This window comes from Oncorhynchus mykiss, chromosome 7 (assembly GCF_013265735.2).
Source record: "Oncorhynchus mykiss isolate Arlee chromosome 7, USDA_OmykA_1.1, whole genome shotgun sequence".
In the NCBI taxonomy this organism is placed as follows: domain Eukaryota; kingdom Metazoa; phylum Chordata; class Actinopteri; order Salmoniformes; family Salmonidae; genus Oncorhynchus; species Oncorhynchus mykiss.
Genome location: NC_048571.1, coordinates 24,301,338 through 24,323,550, shown reverse-complemented (window position 1 = coordinate 24,323,550; position 22,213 = coordinate 24,301,338). Strand labels below are relative to the sequence as shown.

Below are 22,213 nucleotides of genomic sequence, written 5' to 3'. Positions count from 1 at the left end.
AGCACGTACCACTCTGTGAGGGACTGGCAGGGGTGACTGTCCTTAAAAGACAGGTGTTGAGGTCGGAAATATGGTTCTTTTGAAAAAGAAAAAAAAGTATTCGATTCCACAGGTAGGCTCTCAGGCTAGCCAGTTTCTGCAAGCGTCGCTAATATTTCTCAGTAGCTGGAGTGTAGATCAGTCCAGAATTAATTTCATGTTCAGCTTACCAAGCCTTCAGGTAACCTCCCCTCAGGCAATGCTGCCAGTGTACAGGAATGGAAAAAAGTGAAACGGTAATGATTTTACCTCCAAAAGTACTGGAGCTAGCCAAAGGCAAGAGTGCAGAGGTCTCACGACACTTAGCACTGGCTTGGTGGGGAGAGTAGTGGGCATGGGTTGAGAAATACTTATTGGACAAGTTCAGGTACTACCTCCCCGTTTCACTCAGTTACTTTGGTTCTTGTTCTAGCGTTTTGTTCCTACTGAATTACAACCCAGGTTCTCTGCAGTTGACCAACGTTCTAGCTGGACGAGTGACTTGTCAAACTGAAAAATTGGGCCAATTACAGTTGGAGTCACAGCAGCTGCCGAGGCTCGTAGCTGATACGCAGAAAGCATCGCAATTAGCACCCTTTCCCCTATATAGTGCCCTACGAGTGACCCGGGCCCCATTAAAGCTGCGTGGTTGAAACACTGCTTACTTCTGCAGAGCTTGAGATCCCACGGAGTCAGCACTAATTGTACTGACACAGTTTATATATAGCCTGATGTTTCTTTTCCCAGGACCATCATGCTTTCACGTGACGTTAGGGAAAACCCTTTACGTCAGGCATTCTAGGGTCCAGTTTAGATAAATAAAGCAGTGTCAGGAAGCGGAGTAGCAGACGCCTGAAGAAATAGTTTTTATTTTCTTTCTCTTCTCGGCGATGCCGAGAGTACCGGGGCGTCGTATTACAATACCAACAACAACAACGGGCAGGAAAAGGATATGGGGCGTAGAGAGGGGTCCCTTAAACAGTTCTACTGACAACCGGGGAGCTGTTACTACTCAGTTACACTCAGTTGACTCCTTCAACCCAATAACTGTTCGACACAACTACAACCAGCTTGAGTATGTCGATGCAGCGTTCAGTAAGATCTGTAACGCATAGAACAGAACCCGTCTCTCACCACGGCCGCTGTGGAGGACCCGGAGTCTGGCGATTGAGAAGACGGATATACCTACTATATCCTGGACATTGCACCCACTGAATGACACGTGCCCGTGTTCTGCCATGATCAACGACATAGGAGGAGCTATGGAAAAACACTGGGCCTGGTTTCTCTCGCTGTGATGTGGCTGAGGGACAGGAGTGCCTAGCTACACAGCTGCAACTGCTGCAGTGTAGGGTTGCTGCTGACTATCAGCCAGCTTGCATTATGCAATGACTGGAGAGACAGGAGACTCACTGCAGGCGGAATCGTGTGGTTGTGCACCCTGCTGCTGCAACACACACACACACACACACACGCGGCCCCTATGCGGCTGGTTTCCAGGGATTGGGTTACAGTTACATAATATACAGTAGAAGTGCCACTGTAGCCCATCAGGAAAAATATTGCTCTCCATTCTGCCTGCCTGGTGTAATCACTTTACTGTGACAGGGTGAGGGACGCTGGACCCTTGGAATCAGCCACTTATGGCCAAAATGTCGAGCAGCATCTCTAGTGACTGTTAAGAAGCAACTAACAATACTTGGAAATGGCTCATGTATCCTTATCGGTTATTCAATATAAATCCTTTCTCTATTCATGATAAGTTGATACGGACTTCAAACAAAGCACACTGAACCGGTTAGTCGCTAGCCAGACCCGGTCACAAAGCCTGCAGTCTTTCCATACAGGCCAGTAAAACCAGCAAACTCAGCAACAGCATCCAATCCCCTTAATCCTTGCTGGAATGTCCGACAGCCTATCAGTCTCCACTTCAATTATACTGTTGATGGCCAGTTGCTTTGCTTACGGCCAAGGCTACAGCATTCAGGGCACCCAATGAACTAGTCTACTGTACAGGCACCAATATTCCAGAGCCCTGCGCCAGCCTAATAGGCTACAACCAGCTCTGTGCATAGTGTACATTCTTACAGTTTATTCTACAGGAAGGAAATACAATTTTAAACAGCTAATTATCCTCAGCAGTGTTGGATGTAGGGGCAGGGGGTTGGGGTAAGGGCACTAACCCCAGCTAGCTAAATTGTCTGGAATTATCTTGAGGAAAATTGTGGTAAGAATAATCTATGACCAGAAGAGAAAAGGGTAAAATTCCATGCTTATCTTCAGAGCAATTCAACCACGTAAAAGCAAATGACTGCTCACAACCACCTATAGCTACGACTATTTAGCCGAGAGGACCATTTCGGGACTACTTGGGGCCTAGTTGATAAAAAGGTCTTCCCCAGCATCTCTATTGTACTCTGTCGCTTCTTTCATCCACAGAGCTCGAAAACACCTCCCTGCACAGTGCTCACGTTCTACAGGAAAAGCCTACATTTTCAAATAGGTATTTAAATAGGCCATGATTATTAGTAATTGGTCCCCCTCTAACAACTTAGTGTGCATTAGCCTACTGGAAGCAAATCAACCCGTCTGTTCAACAAGCAGCAGACACATATAACCCATCTACCTAAAAACAGACTTCCCTTTGTGCTTTGGGGGCTGAGTCAGTGGGAGGGAGCAGAAGAAAAAAAAACCTGATAACAGCAAAGCATGAAAAATCTTATCGGGAGCAAAAAAGAGCAAGGGGAAAGAAAGAGTCTTGAGAGACTTGAAACAAGAACATGATAAATGTAGAACAACCAGTTTTAATCAGCCTGGATCTAAGCAAGGCCCGTACGCTGAGCAGCCAGTCTGTCTAGACTACTGCAATCCTGTGAAGCATAAGGCAACATCTGCAGGACACATTAATTACACTTAGGACTAAGCCCTTTTTACTTCAGGCCTCCCGAGTCCTGAGCGCTGAGAAAAATGCAGTGGGCTGAAAGTGAAATGCATGGTTTACTAACGGTAACCTCAGCCTAATTATGCACACGTCTTACCATACACATCATACCATTGTGTACATTACATACAGTGGCAAGAAAAAGTATGGGAACCCTTTGTAAATATCTGGATTTCTGCATAAATTAGTTATAAAAATGTGATCTGATCTTCATCTAGGTCACAAACAGTCTGCTTAAATTAATAACAAACAATTATACGTTTTCATGTCTTTATTGAACACAACAATTATACAATTATATGAACCCTTGGATTTAATAACTGGTTGAACCTCCTTTGGCAGCAATAACCTCAAGCAAACGTTTTCTGTAGTTGCGGATAAGACCTGCACAACGGTCAGGAGGAATTTTGGACCATTCCTCTTTACAAAACTGTTTCAGTTGAGCAATATTCTTGGGATGCCTGGTGTGAACTGCTCTCCCGAGGTCATGCCACAGCATCTCAATTCAGAAGGCGTATTTTCTTCTGTTGTTGATTTACTTCTGTGTTTTGGGTCCTTGTCCAGTTGCATCACCCAACTTCTCTTGAGCTTCAATTAGAGGACAGATCGCCTTACATTCTCCTGCAAAACGTCTTGATAAACTGCAAAATGACAACTCAACTGCAGTTTCATCTGTCCACATAATATTTTGCTAGAAGCGCTGTGGAACATCCAGGTGCACTTTCGCAAACTTCCGACATGCAGGTTTTTTTGGACAGCAGTGGCTTCTTCCCATGACCACCATTCTTGTTTGGTGTTCTACATATCATCATATGTCAACAGAGATGTTAGCATGTTCCAGAGATTTCTTTAAGTCTTTAGCTGACACTCTAAGATTCTTCTTAACCTCATTGAGCATTCTGCGCTGTGCTCTTGCAGTCATCTTTGCAGGACGGCCACTCCTAGGGAGAGTAGCAACAGTGCTGAACTCTCTCCATGTAGAGACAATTTGTGGACTGAAGGCTTTTAGAGATACTTTTGTAACCCTTTCCAGCTTTATGCAAGTCAACAGTTCTTAATCTGACGGTCTTCTGAGATCTCTTTTGTTCGAGGCATGGTTCACATCAGGCAATGTTTCTTGTGAATAGCAAACTCAAATTTTGTGAGGATTTTTTATAGGACAAGGCAGCTCTAATCAACCTCTCCAATCTTGTCTCATTGACTTGACTCCAGGTTTGCTGACTCCAATTTTGGAGAAGTCATTAGCCTAGGGGTTCACATACTTTTTCCAACCTACACTGTGAACGTTTAAATTATGTATTTAATATAGAGAAGGAAAAAATGTGTGTTATTTGTTTAAGCACACTATATTTGTCTATTGTTGTGACTTAGATGAAGATCAGATCAAATTTGATGACCAATTTATGCAGAAATCCATGTAATTCCAAAGGGTTCACAGATTTTATCTTGCCAATAAGTGGGTGTAACTCCGCCAATTGACAGAATATGGGAAGTGCATCTTTCCCGTTCAAGACGGTTCTATACTGAACAAAAATATAAACGCAACAAAGTGGTGGTCCCATGTTTCATGAGCTGAAGTAAAAGATCCCAGAAATGTTCCATACAATGTTCCGTACAAAAAGCTTATTTCTCTCAATTTTTGTGCACAAATTTGTTTACATCCCTGTTAGTGAGCATTTCTCCTTTGCCAAGATAATCCATCCACCTGACAGGTGTGGCATACCAAGAAGCTGATTAAACAGCATGATCATTACACAGGTGCACCTTGTGCTGGGGACAATACAAGGCCACTCTAAAATGTGCAGTTTTGTTACACAACACAATGCCACAGTTGTCAAGTTGAGGGAGCATGTAAATTGGCATGCTGACTGCAGGAATGTCCACCAGAGCTGTTGATAGGGAATCGAATGTTAATTTCTGTAAGCCGCCTCCAATGTCGCTTTAGAGAACTTGGCAGTACGTCCAACCAACCTCACAACCACAGACCACGTGTAACCACGCGACCCAAGGAGCTCCACGTCCAACTTCTTCACCTGCAGGATCGTCTGAGACCAACCACACGGACAGCTGATGAAACTGAGGAGTATTTCTGTCTGTAATTATGCTGTTTTGTGGGGGGGAAAAAACTCATGCCGACTGGCTGGACCTGGCTCCCCAGAGGGTGTGCCTTGCTCCCAAGTGTGTGGATCTATGCCCTCCCAGGCCCACCCATGGCTGCGCCCCTGCCCAGTCATAGATTAGGGCCTAATGATCGACTGGTCAATCTCCAAGGCATTCCTAGACGATCACCAGAACATTTTTGTAAAAAAACACAAATCCTTGTGTTCCTATTTTTTTGTATTAGTCTCGGGCTGTTGGCGGTAGATACACCCGATTCAGATGTCCTGCGCGCCAGGTAGGCGAACTGTTGCCATTTTGAACCACTTCATGTGTCTGAAGGTACAAAAACCCTGCCTTCCCGGCGGGCCCAGAGAGAAAATCATGTGCACTATAGGCCTACCACTTGCCAATCGGATGGCTCAGATGATCGTGTCTGCAGTAACGTAGCAGGCATTAAAAGGAAGCTACAGCAAAGTTGATATTGTGATATTTCAAAATGTTTAAAACCATGACTGCAGAGACAGTCAACGAATACAGCAAAGAGATGCTGTTTTTATGAGTTCATGTTTAAGTTGCTACTCAGCACTGTCAACACTTTGATTTCAACACTTTTAAAAGCCGTAAAAATGCACGTTCTTCCTATTTCCACTCTGTGCTACAACAAGCACTGCAGCAGTAATGAATGAGCATCTATAGGCTTGCGTTGTTGTTATTATTAGCGGCTTGGGTCTTTGTTAATATCTTGGGATATTTCACTTTCTCTGTTCATAGGCGTAGCGACATTAATTTGTGCATGAGGCAGAAAAAATGCCTGTGCGACTCCAGTTGCCATCATCTGGAAGACGGTGCCCCTTTTTGGTCAGTGTCAGTGGAGGAAAGGGAGAGCGGAGGGATGTTGAGAGGCGGACACTCAGTCTGCGACTCTCTACCTCTGCTGAGAATGAATGACCATCAGATGCAGGCATCATCAGCCCAGTAAAATAAAAAATACAATTATTTAAAATGTATGCTCACTTAGCTGTGTTTCAAATATAGCCTACCTCAAATATAATTTTCAAAAATGGCTGAACAATAATGCATTGGCAGGACAGTTCAAGCAAAGCCAATATGCGGTGATAATGTATAGTTTATAGTCTACAGATTACTGCACAAACCTCATTGCTACATTACTGTTTTAATTTGTTAATATTGCACAGGCTTACATTTCTTAAGTCATGTTAAAAAAAAATTATAGGCGGTAGATCTCGGCTTGGTGGTTTTCCTACTAAATTCAATACATTTTTGAATATTGTTGAATTCAGTTTTAATGTCTGGATTCCGCGATTCTGTCCGCATCACAGATTTTATAGGGCCCTAATTATTCAGGAAGGACACAAGAAGGAAACTGGAACACAGTACCAGTCAACTCCAGCAGCTCCTTAAACTGTGAGCGACCAAAATATTGCAGATGAGAGAAAGAGCTTAACCCAAATAACAAATTGTAAAAGTTTTGAACGAGTTCAACATTTTTGGACATGTGAATACTCCCCTTGCTTCTCAAAAACTGAGCTAGCCAAAACTAAGGAGATGTTCTCCAGCTGTGCCATCCATCCATCCATCCTGAAGCCTGGACCTAATGGAGCCTGTGCGGGGAAGGGCCTGCTACATCTGTCTGGCTTCATCATTTCTCTAGTCTGGTTTGGGTTGCTGGTAGTTGACAGTGTCAACATGAGCCCTGGAGGGGGTGGGAGCATGCTCTTTTTCACTAACTGACACGGTGAGGAATGCCTGGGCTCCGCTCTGGGGCCTCCAGGGTTCCCTGGAGACTGGTGACTCCGAGGGACGCTAGCAGACCTGGGTTCAAATAGTATTTGGTCGATTGAGAATGCTTTGAGTGTTAACTTGAGCCTGCCTGGAGTATATGAAATTGCACTTAGGGGACTATCCCATTGGCCCTGATGCACCAGGCAAGCTTAATCAAACACAGATTAGGCTTGAGTGATTTTATATACTATTTGAACCCAAGTCCAGACTCTAGAGCGCGAGGCAGCAGCTAACCTGAACCGGATCCAAAGCCTGGCCCATAACCAGGAATGGGCCATGGGCAGGCGAGCGACAGCATTTGAGCAGCTTATTATTCCACACCGAGGACACCAAACCTCAACCACTTCAGTCAGTCAGAGCGGAGTTTGGTTTCAGTTTTAGTAACAAATCTACAGTCCAGCAGAGCATGTCTGTATTACTGTACATGACATGTCAAGATGAGTGCGATTCAATTATAGTGCTGTTGTTTGGCTGAAGCCAACATAAGTCATTACACATTTTTGAGCTGAGGGTTTAAGCGGCTAGAGCTACTTTACCCCCAGCATATGGCTGTGTAGCCTAACCTCTTTAGCCTTGTTTTAAAGAGGATCAACCTCTACATGGGCCTTTGTCCCAAATCAGAATCAAAGGACTGTTTGAGGCTACACCGTTTGAATTCTTTATTGAGCATCACACCGCAGTTACTTTCTTCAGGGTCTAGGGTATGCATATCTACTGTCCTCATAATTCCTACTCACTTCAGTATACAGACGCCCACGTTCAGAGACAGATATTCAGGTTTAACACAGAACGAAAGATGTAGATGAAACAATGTAAATGTGTAAATTGGCCAGAATAGTTCGTACTTTTGCATGTCATCAAACCTTGAAAATATAACCTTGACAGTGTTTCCCCTATGATTTTTTTTCAGCAGTGGTGGCAAAGGTAGCAGGGGTAGCTGTTCGCATAGACTTCCAGTCATTGAGCCAATGACTATCCCTTTAAAAGAGTCTCGGCTGCTAAATGAAAATAGGGGAAACACTGCTTGACCGACCAACTGTAAGGGCAGCAGCAGCTTTCAAACGCAGACAGCATACAGGATTATCTAGGCAGCTTGCTCCCCAATGAGGATTCTGCATTTAATTCCATATAGTCTCAAGTCAGCAAGTTGTAGTTTTCATTAAATGAGACAAAGATGCACGAGGCCCACCACCACCAGACAAAAACATATAAACGCCAATGGAATGAGGACCAACTTAAAATAACTTTACATTAAGATCGGTATGGCACCTTTTCTCATTTATGGATTTATTTTGCATTTCCAGTATAGGCCTTGAGGTTATGGGATGCCACAGTATGACAAAACAGTACAGTTCAGGATGGTATTTCCCATCTAAGATACCATATATTGACAGTGGGTACTCAGCTGGCAAAATGGAGGGTGTTAGGTGACAGGACAAACAACAGGCGCTATGCGTAATCAAATGCACTTTCACTAAATTTGGTCGTTAAAATACATAAAATCATTTGAAAACATGAACGTGGAAGTTAACCATAACATATAATATAAAAATCACAATAATATACGTTTTATTTACGCGATGAGCCCAAATGTAAAGTGCCTTGCTGAAAACGGTCAAATCTGTGGGACAGCCTTCATGAAACCCCTGTGCTCATATTTGTTCTTTGCCGTAGGTATTACTCACTCTTCCAGAGTAAGATTAATGTGACATTGTATTGCCAACAAGTATGGGAACGTTCTGAGGGTGTTTTACGGTCAACAGACGTCCTTGGACGTGAAATATAAGGTTATATGTTGTCGTTTTTTCGCTTCGGTCATTCAGATGTTTTCAAAAGACACTAAAAAACAGGTTACAAAGTAGAGCTTTGTATCTACATTTTGGTGTATGGGGTGTCAGAGAAGTCAAAATGCACATGTTGCCACCTGTTCTCATGACAAGATGCTAGCTAGCTAGTTGTATGAGGGAGTATGTTGGCTTGACGCCGTTCGCTTAGGTAACGCTCTGTGCAAGAGGCAGCGCTGCTCTGCAGTGGCTGTATCAGGGTTTCGGTTAGGAAAACGTGGCGCCGAACAACGTGACCCGGGGAGATTTAAATTAACCGGCCATTGGGAGCATAACCCATTTTTAAAAAAAATGTATTTAACCTTTATTTAACTAGGCAAGTCAGTTAATTAGGGCGTCCACCCACGGTGTTCAGAATGACAGAAATCGCATTTAAATTATGGTAACGCATCTTAACAGAACATGCAACTCATGTAATAAACAATAAAACATTATTTTGAAACATTTGCCAAAATGCAATTTGCGGGAAAACACCATTCTAAACAGCGCACCTGATGGTGCTTCCATATGTGACAGATATTAAAATATCTGTTAGAAACTTACAAAAACAGTGAATCTAAAGATGCAATAACTAGGATGGGTTGCTAATATGACTAGGATTGTGCCTTTGGCTTCTGTTGATATGAAATAAATATGCAAAAATAAATAATATTATTCAAAATACTTTACCAGAAAGCATGACTTAGCCGCAGAGGAATCGAGAAGCATTAGCTTATTAAAAAACAAAAACGGTGTATTGTCTCAAATCACAAGCTCGTAGGCCTATACTTATTTGGGAAGTCCGCAATTAGGGCAGCGTGCGTGGCAATAGGCCTAGCTGATTATTGAGTTGCGGCTGTCAGTGACAAGCATCAAAAATGTGTGTGAAAATGTGACTTGAGTATAATTTTTAAAAGGTGCACTAAGCTGTGAAATGTCTTTTCAATAACCAAAAATATTGTATTTGCAGCTGGTGTACAAAAAGTTAAAAGATGCAACAAAAATAAACAGGAAGCATAGAAATAGTGCACATAGAACAGATCTATCGCTTCTTAGACTTGCTTTCAATGAGAATGACATATCTATTATATTTACATAGCTATGTGAATTTGGTCAGGTAGCCCAAATAATTACATATTGCAGCTTTGAAATGTTGTGACAAGAAGAAGAGGGGTGTGTGGCAAAGATATAGGCAATGATTTGTTCCACGGAAATGTGCATATATAAATGCATAAATCATTAGTGGCACGCAGAACAGTGGAAATGGTTGGATAAATTGTAAGCTTCCTCAAACTTGAAACTCGTGTGAAGTCTTTATAAAATAATTGCTTCCCAGTTTCCATTGTCAGATTTTGCCTATTTAAATTGGCAATAGGCCTAGCTTTGAAGCAAAGTAAGACATGCCTCATAATATGAAATAAAACATTCAGGTTTTATAAATACATGCATAGAGTACCAGTCAAAAGATTGGACACACCTACTCATTCAAGGGTTTTTCTTCATTATTTTTTTTTATACTATTTTCTACATTGTAGAATAATAGTGAAGACATCACAACTATTAAATAACACAATATGGAATCATGTAGTAACTAAAAAAAGTGTTAAACAGATTTAAACCAAATCAAATGTTATTTGTCACATGCGCTGAATACAACAGGTGAAATGCCTTACAGTGAAATGCTTACTTATAAGCCCTTAACCAACAACGCAGTTAAGAAAAATAAGTGTTAGGTAAAAATTAGATACAAAATCAAATTAATAAACAATTAAAGAGCAGCAGTAAAATAACAACAGCGAGGCTATATACAGGAGGTACCGTTTTTTTTTGCAGCAATTCCACCACAAAGGCCTGATTCACACAGTCTCCTCTGAACAGTTGATGTTGAGATGTGTCTGTTACTTTAACTCTGTGAAGCATTTATTTGGGCTGGTAACTCTACTGAACGTATCCCTTGCAGCAGAGGTAACTCTGCATCTTTCTTTCCTGTGGCGGTCCTCATGAGAGCCAGTTTCATCATAGCGCTTGATGGTTTTTCCCGACTGCAATTGAAGAAACTCTGAAAGTTTTGACATTTTCCGGATTGACTGACCATGTTTTAAAGTAATGACGGACTGCCGTTTCTCTTTGCTTATTTGAGCTGTTCTTAACATAATATGGACTTGGTCTTCCAAATAGGGCTATCTTCTGTATACCACCCCTACCTTGTCACAACACAACTGATTGGCTCAAACACATTAAGAAGGAAAGAAATTCCACAATTTAACAAGGCACACCTGTTAATTGAAATGCATTCCAGGTGACTACCTCATGAAGCTGGTTGTGAGAATGCCAAGAGTGTGTAAAGCTGTCATCAAGGCAAAGGGTGGCTGCTTTGATGAATCTCAAATATAAAATATATTTTGATTTGTTTAACACTTTTTTGATTACTACATGACTCCATGTGTTATTTCATAGCATGATTTCTTAGTAAATAACAAAATAAAGAAAAACCCTTGAATGAGTAGGTGTGTCCAAACATTTGACTGCTACCATAAATATGCACACACATGCATCCACGTAATCATTTTTAAAGTTTGTTTGATGTGTCTAGCTTAAAAAGGTGTAAGTGCAGAAGCGTAAAAAAAAACAAAAACATTTAAGTGAATGTAGTGTTACAATTCCCAATTAAAAATATATATATATATATTTATTTGGTATTGCTATATTAAATTGTTACAACCTCCCAGTTCTGCATAAAACATCAATCAATATATGTTAACAATATTACCATTTTATTTTAAATAGTGAGCTTAACATGCTGTATCTCTCACGTTCTGTACATACTAATTAGCATGTTACGTATATACCTTGCATAAAGTAGTATAAAAAGTTGCATTCTAATGCCATAAATTGGTTCATATTGTTACACGATCTCAGTTTTGCATAAAGCATGATCATTTGTTAATATGACCAACCTACCTTAAATGATTGGTCTTATGTTACTGTAATTATGTATGCCGTACTGCCTCATTTGCATATTAGGTGCAACATTTGCATAATATTGCATTTAATACAATTTACTTGAATCATCTCTGTTCTACACCAGCCCTAAAAATGTCATAACAATATGACCACCCTATCTTATTGGGAAAAAAACATGTTGAATGTAAAGGATCCAGACAGGCGATTTAGTGCCATTATTGACTAGGGATTAACATTGACCAGTCCACAACCTTTCGACCTTTTCCGATCACTTGAAAATAAGATCTCAGCAACGATAAGTCCTATCCTCATGAAATAAAGTGTTGTGTTTTCCTGAGAAGCTTTTCTATATGACATAGAATACAAAAATATGACATAGAATACAAAGTATAACACAATAACCAAAGTTTCAATTTGACCCCTAACACTCCACAAATTGGTAAGATTGCCTCTTATGTGGTTTACGGCTAGTTCCATGGATGCTTCTTCATGTTTTTTTTTCAGTGGTCTTGGTGCACTGGAAATGTAATGCTGCACACACGGAGGAAAAGGCATATTCCAGGTATATCCACACACAGTGATTCCTCTTACATCATCAATCAACAGATACCTTCCCACTTGTACTTGGCCCTGACTGAGAAGACACCCAAGTGCATTAAAGTATTCAATCACTACTACCGCTGTTGCACAGCCTGTTTTCCATGCAACAAATTGCCTTTTTACATTACAGGTGTCAGCATACTTGTTAGTGAGAAATCCCATTTGTTTCGTCTCTCTGTTCAAGCAAAGTGTAATAAACTTTAAAACGAGGCAAGTGTCACTGTCAAAGGCCAAGGCGCATTTTATCATCGACTGTGTACAGTATTTCTAACACAACCATGACATGCCAGTTATTTTACCAACAGATATCCACCCACCTGAGGACAACGAGATGAGAAAAACAGCGAACGCCAGCTCGCTAGCGGCTCCCATTTTCAATCCAATTGAAATCCTTTTTATTTCCGGGAAATAAACACAACACACAGCTGCAAAGGTTTGCTCCTCCACTGTGTGTTATGAAGGTCTGTGCAAAAAGCTAAAAAAATCTATTAAAAAAAAGACTAACGTAACTAGCCAGCTAGTTTGCAAGCTAGTATTGTCAACAACATGTTGTGGTATTGACACTGACTTTCCAGCTGACAGGTGTTTGTTGAGAAGACCCACTCCAAAAGATCCACTGGCCAGCTACTACGTTACACAGTTGAAGGTCCTGACGAAATATGCCCACAAATATGGAAGAAGTGATACTTGTGTAGCTAGCTAGACTACAAAATGGTTTAAAAAAACATAGCTATTGACTGACTTGTTGCAGGTTGGTCTAACGACCCATCTAAACGTTAGTTAGCATGTTACAGTACTACTAGTAGCTAGCAATATTACTAACGATTTCCAATTGTTCAACATTGTTATTTGACCTAATAAGACTAAACTAGGTAAATTTAGAAACAATACCATGGAACATAGCTAATTAAACCTGAATCTTAAAAATGTGTACGTTAGCTAGCGTCAGGTAGTTTAAATTACTTAGTTGTCTAGTTATCGTAAATTATCTAACGTTAGCTAAATAAGACGTTTCAATACACCACATGTAGTGGACTAACGTTATATTTGATACATCTCATTTCTTGGTCCTCACAACGCTGTCTTCACCTTCCAAAATGTAACGTTAACGTTATGCTAGCGCATAATCCGATTCCAGAGACATTGCATTTTCCCTTCCCAATGGATTGCAACGTGTTCTGTCCGTTGACTTTTGCGAGCTAGTTATGCATACGGTAAAAGCTGGCAACCAGTGTCTGTAAAAATCGTATCCAATTGCAGCTTTGGAACAACCAAGATTTAATCAGTAACGTCGTTGGGAAACACATGAGATCAACAGTTAATTCGTTTTGTCAACACGGCTGCTGTCAAGTCATGAGCGTATCCAAGACAAGCACGTCAGTACAGCATTTTCCCATGCGTGCAGTATCCTCAACGTTTCCCTCTTCTGTGACCAGTGCCACAGTTTCAAGATGGCGTTTGGTGAGGATTGTCTTTGTATTTTTCTTTACTCCACCCTCAGACCCCTCCCCTCCGTTAACTCGAACCCCTCTTGTCATATCAAAAGCGAGCTCGGGCAACCTAAAGATGACTGGAATCCAATCAGAGAGGAAGAAAACCGTTGATATTTGGGATACATCTCAATAGCTCATGGATTCCTCCTTTTACGTCCTCTCCTTCATCTGCTCTGATCGGAAAACATTTGATAAGTGAAATAAATATGATGTACTCTTAAAGGAAGTTGTTTTACCTGTCCTGTTCAGTTTCAGATCAACCCATGAAGGAAGAGAGTCAATGTCAAAAAGCTGACTAAACTAAACTCCATGAAGCGATTTTCCCAGTAAGCAAAATATGTTGCAAATATGTCTTAGATGTATTTTCCAGATGTCGACGTCAGGTGCATTTTAGGTGCAGAATGAAAAGTGAAAGACGTATTTTCCAGGCGTAACAAATACATATTTTCCAGATGTCGAAAATACAAATTTTCCGGATATCGAAAATAAGCCTTTTCTAAACATCGCAAATACGTATTTTGTGGACGTTAAAAATACATATATTCTGGATGTGAAAATACATATTTTACGGACGTAGAAAATACGTATTTTACAGACTTAGAAAATACGTATTTTCCGGATGTTGAAAATACTAATTTTCTGGACATCTGACATTTTTTATTTTGTGGACGCTGAAAATACATATTTTACGGATGTTGAAATCAGGTGCATTTTACGTGCTGAATGAAAGGTGAAAATAGATATTGATTCTATGGCCAAATTTCAACTGCACATACAGTACCAGTCAAAGTTTGGACACACCTACTCATTCAAGGGTTTTTATTTATTTTTACTATTTTCTACATTGTAGAATAATAGTGAAAACATCAACACTATGAAATAACACGTGGAATCATGTAGTAACCATAAAACTGTTCAACAAATAAAATAAAAAATATATATTTGAGATTCTTCAAAGCAGTCACCCTTTGCCTTGATGACAGCTTTGCACACTCTTGGCATTCTCTCAACCAGCTTCATGAGATAGTCACCTGGAATGCATTTCAATTAACAGGTGTGCCTTGTTAACAGTTAATTTGAGGAGTTTCTTTCCTTCTTAATGTGTTTGAGCCAATAGGTTGTGTTGTGACAAGGTAGGGGTGGTATACAGAAGATAGCCCTATTTGGTAAAAGACCAAGTCCATATTATGTCAAGAACAGCTCAAATGAGCAAAGAGAAATGACAGTCCATCATTACTGTAAGACACGAAGATCAGTCAGTCCAGAAGATTTCAAGAACTTTCTTCAAGTGCAGTTGCAAAAACCATCAAGCACTATGATGAAACTGGCTCTCATGAGGACCGCCACAGGAAAGGATGACCCAGAGTTACCTCTGCTGCAAAGGATACATTCATTACCAGCCTCAGAAATTGCAGCACAAATAAATGCTTTACGTAGTTCAAGTAACAGACACATCTCAACATCAACTGTTCAGAGGAGGCTGCGTGAATCAGGCCTTCAGGGTTGAATTGCTGTAAAGAAACCACTACTAAAGGACACCAACAAGAAGTGATGGATATTAAGACCAGTGGCAATCTGTCCTTTGGTCTGATGAGTCCAAATCTGAGATTTTTGGTTCCAACCGCCGTATCTTTGTGAGATGCAGAGTGGGTGAATGGATGATCTCCTCATCTGTGGTTCCCACCGTGAGGTGTGATGGTGTGGGGATGCTTTGAAGGTGACACTGTCTGTAATTTATTTAGAATTCAAGGCACACTTAACCAGCATGGCTACCACATCATTCTGCAGCGATACACAATCCCACCTGGTTTGCGCTTTGTTTTTCAACAGGACAATGACCCAACACACCTCCAGGCCGTGTAAAAGCTATTTGACCAAGAAGGAGAGTGATGGAGGGCTGCATCAGATGACCTGGTCTCCACAATCAACCAACATCAACCCAATTGAGATGGTTTGGGATGAGTTGGACCGCGGAGTGACGGAAAAGCAGCCACCAAGTGCTCAATATACACTACCGTTCAAAAGTTTTGGGTCACTTAGAAATGTCCTTGTTTTCCATGAATAGGAAATATATACATTGACAAGGTTATAAATAATGATTTTTAATTGAAATATAAATTGTGTCCTTCAAACTTTGCTTTCGTCAAATAATCCTCCATTTGCAGCAATTACAGCCTTGCAGACTTTTGGCATTCTGGTTGTCAATTTGTTGAGGTAATCTGAAGAGATTTCACCCCATGCTTACTGAAGCACCTCCCACAAGTTGGATTGGCTTGATGGGCACGTCTTACGCACCATACAGTCAAGCTGCTCCCACAACAGTTCAATAGGGTTGAGATCCGGTGACTGTGCTGGCCACTCCATTATAGACAGGATACCAGCTGACTGCTTCTTCCCTAAATAGTTCATGGTTTGGAGCTGTGATTTGGGTCATTGTCCTGTTGTAGGAGGAAATTGGCTCCAATTAAGTGCCGTCCACAGGGTACGGCATGGTGTTGCAAACTGAGTGATCGCCTTCCTTCTTCAAGATCCCTTTTACCCTGTATAAATATCCCACTTTACCACCACCAAAGCACCCCCAAACCAATACATTGCCTCTACCATGCTTGACAGATGGCGTCAAGTACTCCTCCAGCATCTTTTCATTTTTTCTGTCTCACGAATGTTCTTCTTTGTGATCCGAACACTTGAAACTTAGATTTGTCTGCCCCATAACACTTTTTTTTTCAATCTTCATCGGTCTAGTGTCTGTGTTCTTTTGCCCATTTTAATCTTTTCTTTTTATTGGCCAGTCTGAGATATGGCTATTTCTTTGCAACTCTGCCTAGAAGGCCAGCATCCTGGAGTCGCCTCTTCACTGTTGACTTTGAGACTGGTGTTTTGCGGGTACTATTTAATGAAGCTGCCAGTTGAGGACTTGTGAGGTGTCTGTTTCTCAAAGTAGACACTCTAATGTACTTGTCCTCTTGATCAGTTGTGCACCGGGGACCCCACTACTCTTTCTATTCTGGTTAGAGCCAGTTTGCTCTGTTCTGTGAAGGGAGTAGTACACAGCGTTGTACGAGATCTTCAGTTTCTTGGCAAATTCTCGCATGCTATAACCTTCATTTCTCAGAAGACTGAATAGACTGACAAGTTTCAGAAGAAAGTCTTTGTTTCTAGCCATTTTGAGCCTGTAATCGAACCCACAAATACTACTACTCCAGATACTCAACTAGTCTAAAGAAGGCCAGTTTTATTGCTTCTTTAATCAGGATAACAGTTTTCAGGTGCTAACATAATTGCTAAAGGGTTTTCTAATGATCAATTATCCTTTTAAAATGATAAACTTGGATTAGCTAACACAACGTGCCATCGGAACACAGGAGTGATGGTTGCTGATAATGGGCCTCTGTACACCTATGTAGACATTCCATAAAAAAATCTGCCGTTTCCAGCTACAATAGTCATTTACATTATTAACAATGTCTACACTGTATTTCTGATCAATTTGATGTTATTTTAATAGACAAAAAATAGGCCTTTCTTTTAAAAACAAGGACATTTCTGACTGTTGGAAAACGATTCCAGGTGAAGCTGGTTGAGAGAATGCCAAGAGTGTGCAAAGCTGTAATCAAGGTTGCTACTTTGAGGAATGCACTCCGCTCTCAAACAAGTATACATTTACGGGCTGTGGCTGTGGCTTTTGTGGCGTGATGGGTAATGATGCTTTGTGGGTGTCAGTTGTTGATGTGTGCAGAGGGTCCCTGGTTCGAGCCTGGGTCGTGGCGAGGGGACGGACAAACGTTATACTGTTACATGTACTGTACTGTGATGTGCTCTACTGTACTGTATTGTGCTCTACTGTCCAAACTTGTGAAACATATGATTGGTTCAGATTTGGTCTGGTCTGGACCGGGCCAAATCTAAACCTGTCATACACAATTGAAGTCAGAAGTTTACATACACTTAGGTTGGAGTCATTAAAACTAGTTTTTCAACCACTCCACAAATTTCTTGTTAACAAACTACAGTTTTGGCAAGTCGGGTTAGGTCATCTAATTTTTCCAACAATTGTTTACAGACAGATTATTTCACTTGTCATTCACTGTATCACAATTCCAGTGGGTCAGAAGTTTACATACACTAAGTTGACTGTGCCTTTAAACAGCTAGGACAATTCTGGAAAATGATGTCATGGCTTCAGAAGCTTCTGATAGGCTAATTTACATTATTTGAGTCAATTGGAGGTGTACCTGTGGATGTATTTCAAGGTCTACCTTCAAACTCATGCCTCTCTGCTTGACATCATGGGGAAATCAAAAGAAATCAGCCAAGACCTCAGAAAAAAATTAGTAGACCTCCACAAGTCTGGTTCATCCTTGGGAGCAATTTCCAAACGCCTGAAGGTACCACGTTCATATGTACAAGCAATAGTACCCAAGTATAAACACCACGGGACCAAGCAGGCGTCATTCTGCTCAGGAAGGAGACGTGTTCTGTCTCCTAGAGATGAACGTACTTTGGTGCGAAAAGTGCAAATCAATCGACATAACCTGAAAGCTGTAACGACCATCATTATGTTTGGAAGAAAATGGGGGAGGCTTGAACACCATCCCAACCGTGAGGCACGGGGGTGGCAGCATCATGTTGTGGGGATGCTTTGCTGCAGGAGGGACTGGTGCACTTCACAAAATAGATGGCATCATGAGGGAAGGAAAATTATGTGGATATAGTGAAGCAACTTCTCAAGACATTAGTCAGGAAGTTAAAGCTTGGTCGCAAATGGGTCATCCAAATGGACAATAACCCAGGCATGCTTCCAAAGTTGTGGCAAAATGTCTTAAGGACAACAAAGTCAAGGTATTGGAGTGGCCATCACAAAGCCCTGACCTCAATCCTATAGAATATTTGTGGGCAGAACTGAAAAAGCTGGTCAAACAAGGAGGCCTACAGACCTGACTCAGTAACATCAGCTCTGTCAGGAGGAATGGGCCAAAAGTCAAACAACTTATTGTGGGAAGCTTGTGGAAGGCTACCCAAAACGTTTGACCCAAGTTAAACAATTTAAAGGCAATGTTACAAAATACTAATTGAGTGTATGTAAACTTCTGACCCACTGGGAATGTGATGAAAGAAATAAAAGCTGAAATAAATCATTCTCTCTGCTATTATTCTGACATTTCACATTCTTAAAATAAAGTGGTGATCCTAACTGACCTAAGACAGGGAATTTTTACTAGGCTGAAATGTCAGGAATTGTGAAAAACTGAGTTTAAATATATTTGGCTAAGGTGTAGGTAAACTTCCGACTTCAACTGCACATCTATGTTTGGGCCAAATCAAGGCCGGTCTGAACCGGACCGAATTTGAACCAATTATAGACGTCTATGTTTGGGCCAAATATAGTCCTATCCGGACTGGACCAAATCTGAACCAATTATAGACATCTACTGTATGTTTGGGCCAAATAAAGGTCTGTAAACGTTGAAATCAATGCCAGTCCGGACAGGACAAAATCTGAACCAAATATAGTCGTCTCCTTGGACGTTGAAATCAAGGCCGGTCCGAACTGCTCCAAAAAAAGACGTCCAGACAGGACCAAAAAAATACTTCCAAAAGATGTCGCCGTTGGTAAATGCTTAGTGGGTTTTGATGAACTCCACCAGGAGCAGAGACAAATATTGTCTATTGTATTGACAAGATATTTGATTGACCACTCTAACAATGGAAATGCATGTCTTCAAAGATGGAAAGCAAACGGGAGGAGGCGGGATCAGGTGTGACCATTCAAGCCAATGAGAGGGCAGATACACATGTGAAAGCATGTGAACAACAGGCCATAGAGATACAGTGCCTTGCGAAAGTATTCGGCCCCCTTGAACTTTGCAAACTTTTGCCACATTTCAGGCTTCAAACATAAATATATAAAACTGTATTGTTTTGTGAAGAATCAACAACAAGTGGGACACAATCATGAAGTGGAACAACATTTATTGGATATTTCAAACTTTTTTAACAAATCAAAAACTGAAAAATTGGGCGTGCAAAATTATTCAGCCCCTTTACTTTCAGTGCAGCAAACTCTCTCCAGAAGTTCAGTGAGGATCTTTGAATGATCCAATGTTGACCTAAATGACTAATGATGATAAATACAATCCACCTGTGTGTAATCAAGTCTCCGTATAAATGCACCTGCACTGTGATAGTCTCAGAGGTCCGTCAAAAGCGCAGAGAGCATCATGAAGAACAAGGAACACACCAGGCAGGTCCGAGATACTGTTGTGAAGAAGTTTAAAGCTGGATTTGGATACAAAAAGATTTCCCAAGCTTTAAACATCCCAAGGAGCACTGTGCAAGCGATAATATTGAAATGGAAGGAGTATCAGACCACTGCAAATCTACCAAGACCTGGCCGTCCCTCTAAACTTTCAGCTCATACAAGGAGAAGACTGATCAGAGATGCAGCCAAGAGGCCCGTGATCACTCTGGATGAACTGCAGAGATCTACAGCTGAGGTGGGAGACTCTGTCCATAGGACAACAATCAGTCGTATATTGCACAAATCTGGCCTTTATGGAAGAGTGGCAAGAAGAAAGCCATTTCTTAAAGATATCCATAAAAAGTGTCATTTAAAGTTTGCCACAAGCGACCTGGGAGACACACCAAACATGTGGAAGAAGGTGCTCTGATCAGATGAAACCAAAATTGAACTTTCTGGCAACAATGCAAAACGTTATGTTTGGCGTAAAAGCAACACAGCTGAACACACCATCCCCACTGTCAAACATGGTGGTGGCAGCATCATGGTTTGGGCCTGCTTTTCTTCAGCAGGGACAGGGAAGATGGTTAAAATTGATGGGAAGATGGATGGAGCCAAATACAGGACCATTCTGGAAGAAAACCTGATGGAGTCTGCAAAAGACCTGAGACTGGGACGGAGATTTGTCTTCCAACAAGACAATGATCCAAAACATAAAGCAAAATCTACAATGGAATGGTTCAAAAATAAACATATCCAGGAGGTTAGAATGGCCAAGTCAAAGTCCAGACCTGAATCCAATCGAGAATCTGTGGAAAGAACTGAAAACTGCTGTTCACAAATGCTCTCCATCCAACCTCACTGAGCTCGAGCTGTTTCGCAAGGAGGAATGGGAAAAAATGTCAGTCTCTCGATGTGCAAAACTGATAGAGACATACCCCAAGCGACTTACAGCTGTAATCGCAGCAAAAGGTGGCGCTACAAAGTTTTAACTTAAGGGGGCTGAATAATTTTGCACGCCCAATTTTTCAGTTTTTGATTTGTTAAAAAAGTTTGAAATATCCAATAAATGTCGTTCCACATCATGATTGTGTCCCACTTGTTGTTGATTCTTCACAAAAAAATACAGTTTTATATCTTTATGTTTGAAGCCTGAAATGTGGCAAAAGGTTGCAAAGTTCAAGGGGGCCGAATAATTTCGCAAGGCACTGTAAATGGAAGACTCATCTTTGTATCTGTGCCATTGTAGCATTTGTGACAGCATGGGCAATGCTATTTTAAAGCAGTCAATTTTCTTCTTCATAAATGGCTGATTACTCCCAACTCATAGGAATCCCCACCCAATGACTACTTTAAAATGGTGGAAGCCCTCAATGGCAATGTCCATGCTCAAACAGGTCATATCCATGATGAGTCCTCTATTTATGACAGGCAACACTTTATAAAATAGTTTTTTTTTTTTCAAAGTTGCCAAAATGCCAAGTGTCTGTCCACTTATATCAGTGCATTCGTAACAACCTAACCATTATAAAACTTCTCTTCGAGCAAATACGTTTCATGTAGCAAATTAGCAATGACATTAATTGTTGACCAAATTCAACACACTCATTGACCTCCATGCAAAAATTCCTCAGTTCTTCTTCTTCTTCTTCCTCTTCTTTAACAGCAGTTGGCGTCCAATATGTAGCATTACAGGTCGCAACTGAACTATAGTTGTGATACAAAAGGGGAAATTGGAAAAATGTAATTGAAAATGTAACATATATTTTTGATTACCCTATCAACTAACCCTACACTCATTAAAACCCATCACCTTATTCCGCTACTTTAACCCTATCTGATCCTAACCCAGGACAACGACCTGAGAGGACGGGACACCACCACTCAACACACCCTGTAACTCTTCTGAAGTCAACTCTCGTAACCCCAAGTACTTCACTGAAGTTGCCACCACAACATCTATTTCAAATCAAATCAAATCAAATGTTATTAGTCACATGCGCCGAATACAACAGGTGTAGACATTGCAGTGAAATGCTTACTTATGAGCCTCTAACCAACAATGCAGTTTAAAAAAAGATATGGATAAGAATAAGAAATAAAAGTAACAAGTAATTTATTGGTATAGAGTATAGAGGTTGGTATAGAGGTCCTGGATGGCAGGAAGCTTGGCCCCAGTGAAGTACTGGGCCGTTCGCACTACCCTCTGTAGTACCTTGTGGTCGGAGGC

At 41.0% G+C, this 22,213-nt stretch overlaps 1 protein-coding gene across 3 annotated transcripts in view; it reads right to left on the bottom strand.

The window, feature by feature from the left end:
• Positions 1-13,713, bottom strand: part of LOC110527542 (activin receptor type-2A) — a 42,164-nt gene extending 28,451 nt beyond the window's left edge. For 2 of the 3 annotated variants that reach the window (XM_036983026.1, XM_036983027.1), the window contains exon 1: positions 12,567-13,713. In XM_036983026.1, the coding sequence (XP_036838921.1) occupies positions 12,567-12,621 (55 nt within the window). In that variant the 5' untranslated portion in view covers positions 12,622-13,713. Of the gene's footprint in view, positions 1-9,375; positions 9,542-12,566 lie in introns of those variants that run through there. The other variant, XM_036983028.1, reaches the window with a different exon arrangement.
• Between the last annotated feature and the right edge of the window lie 8,500 nt (positions 13,714-22,213).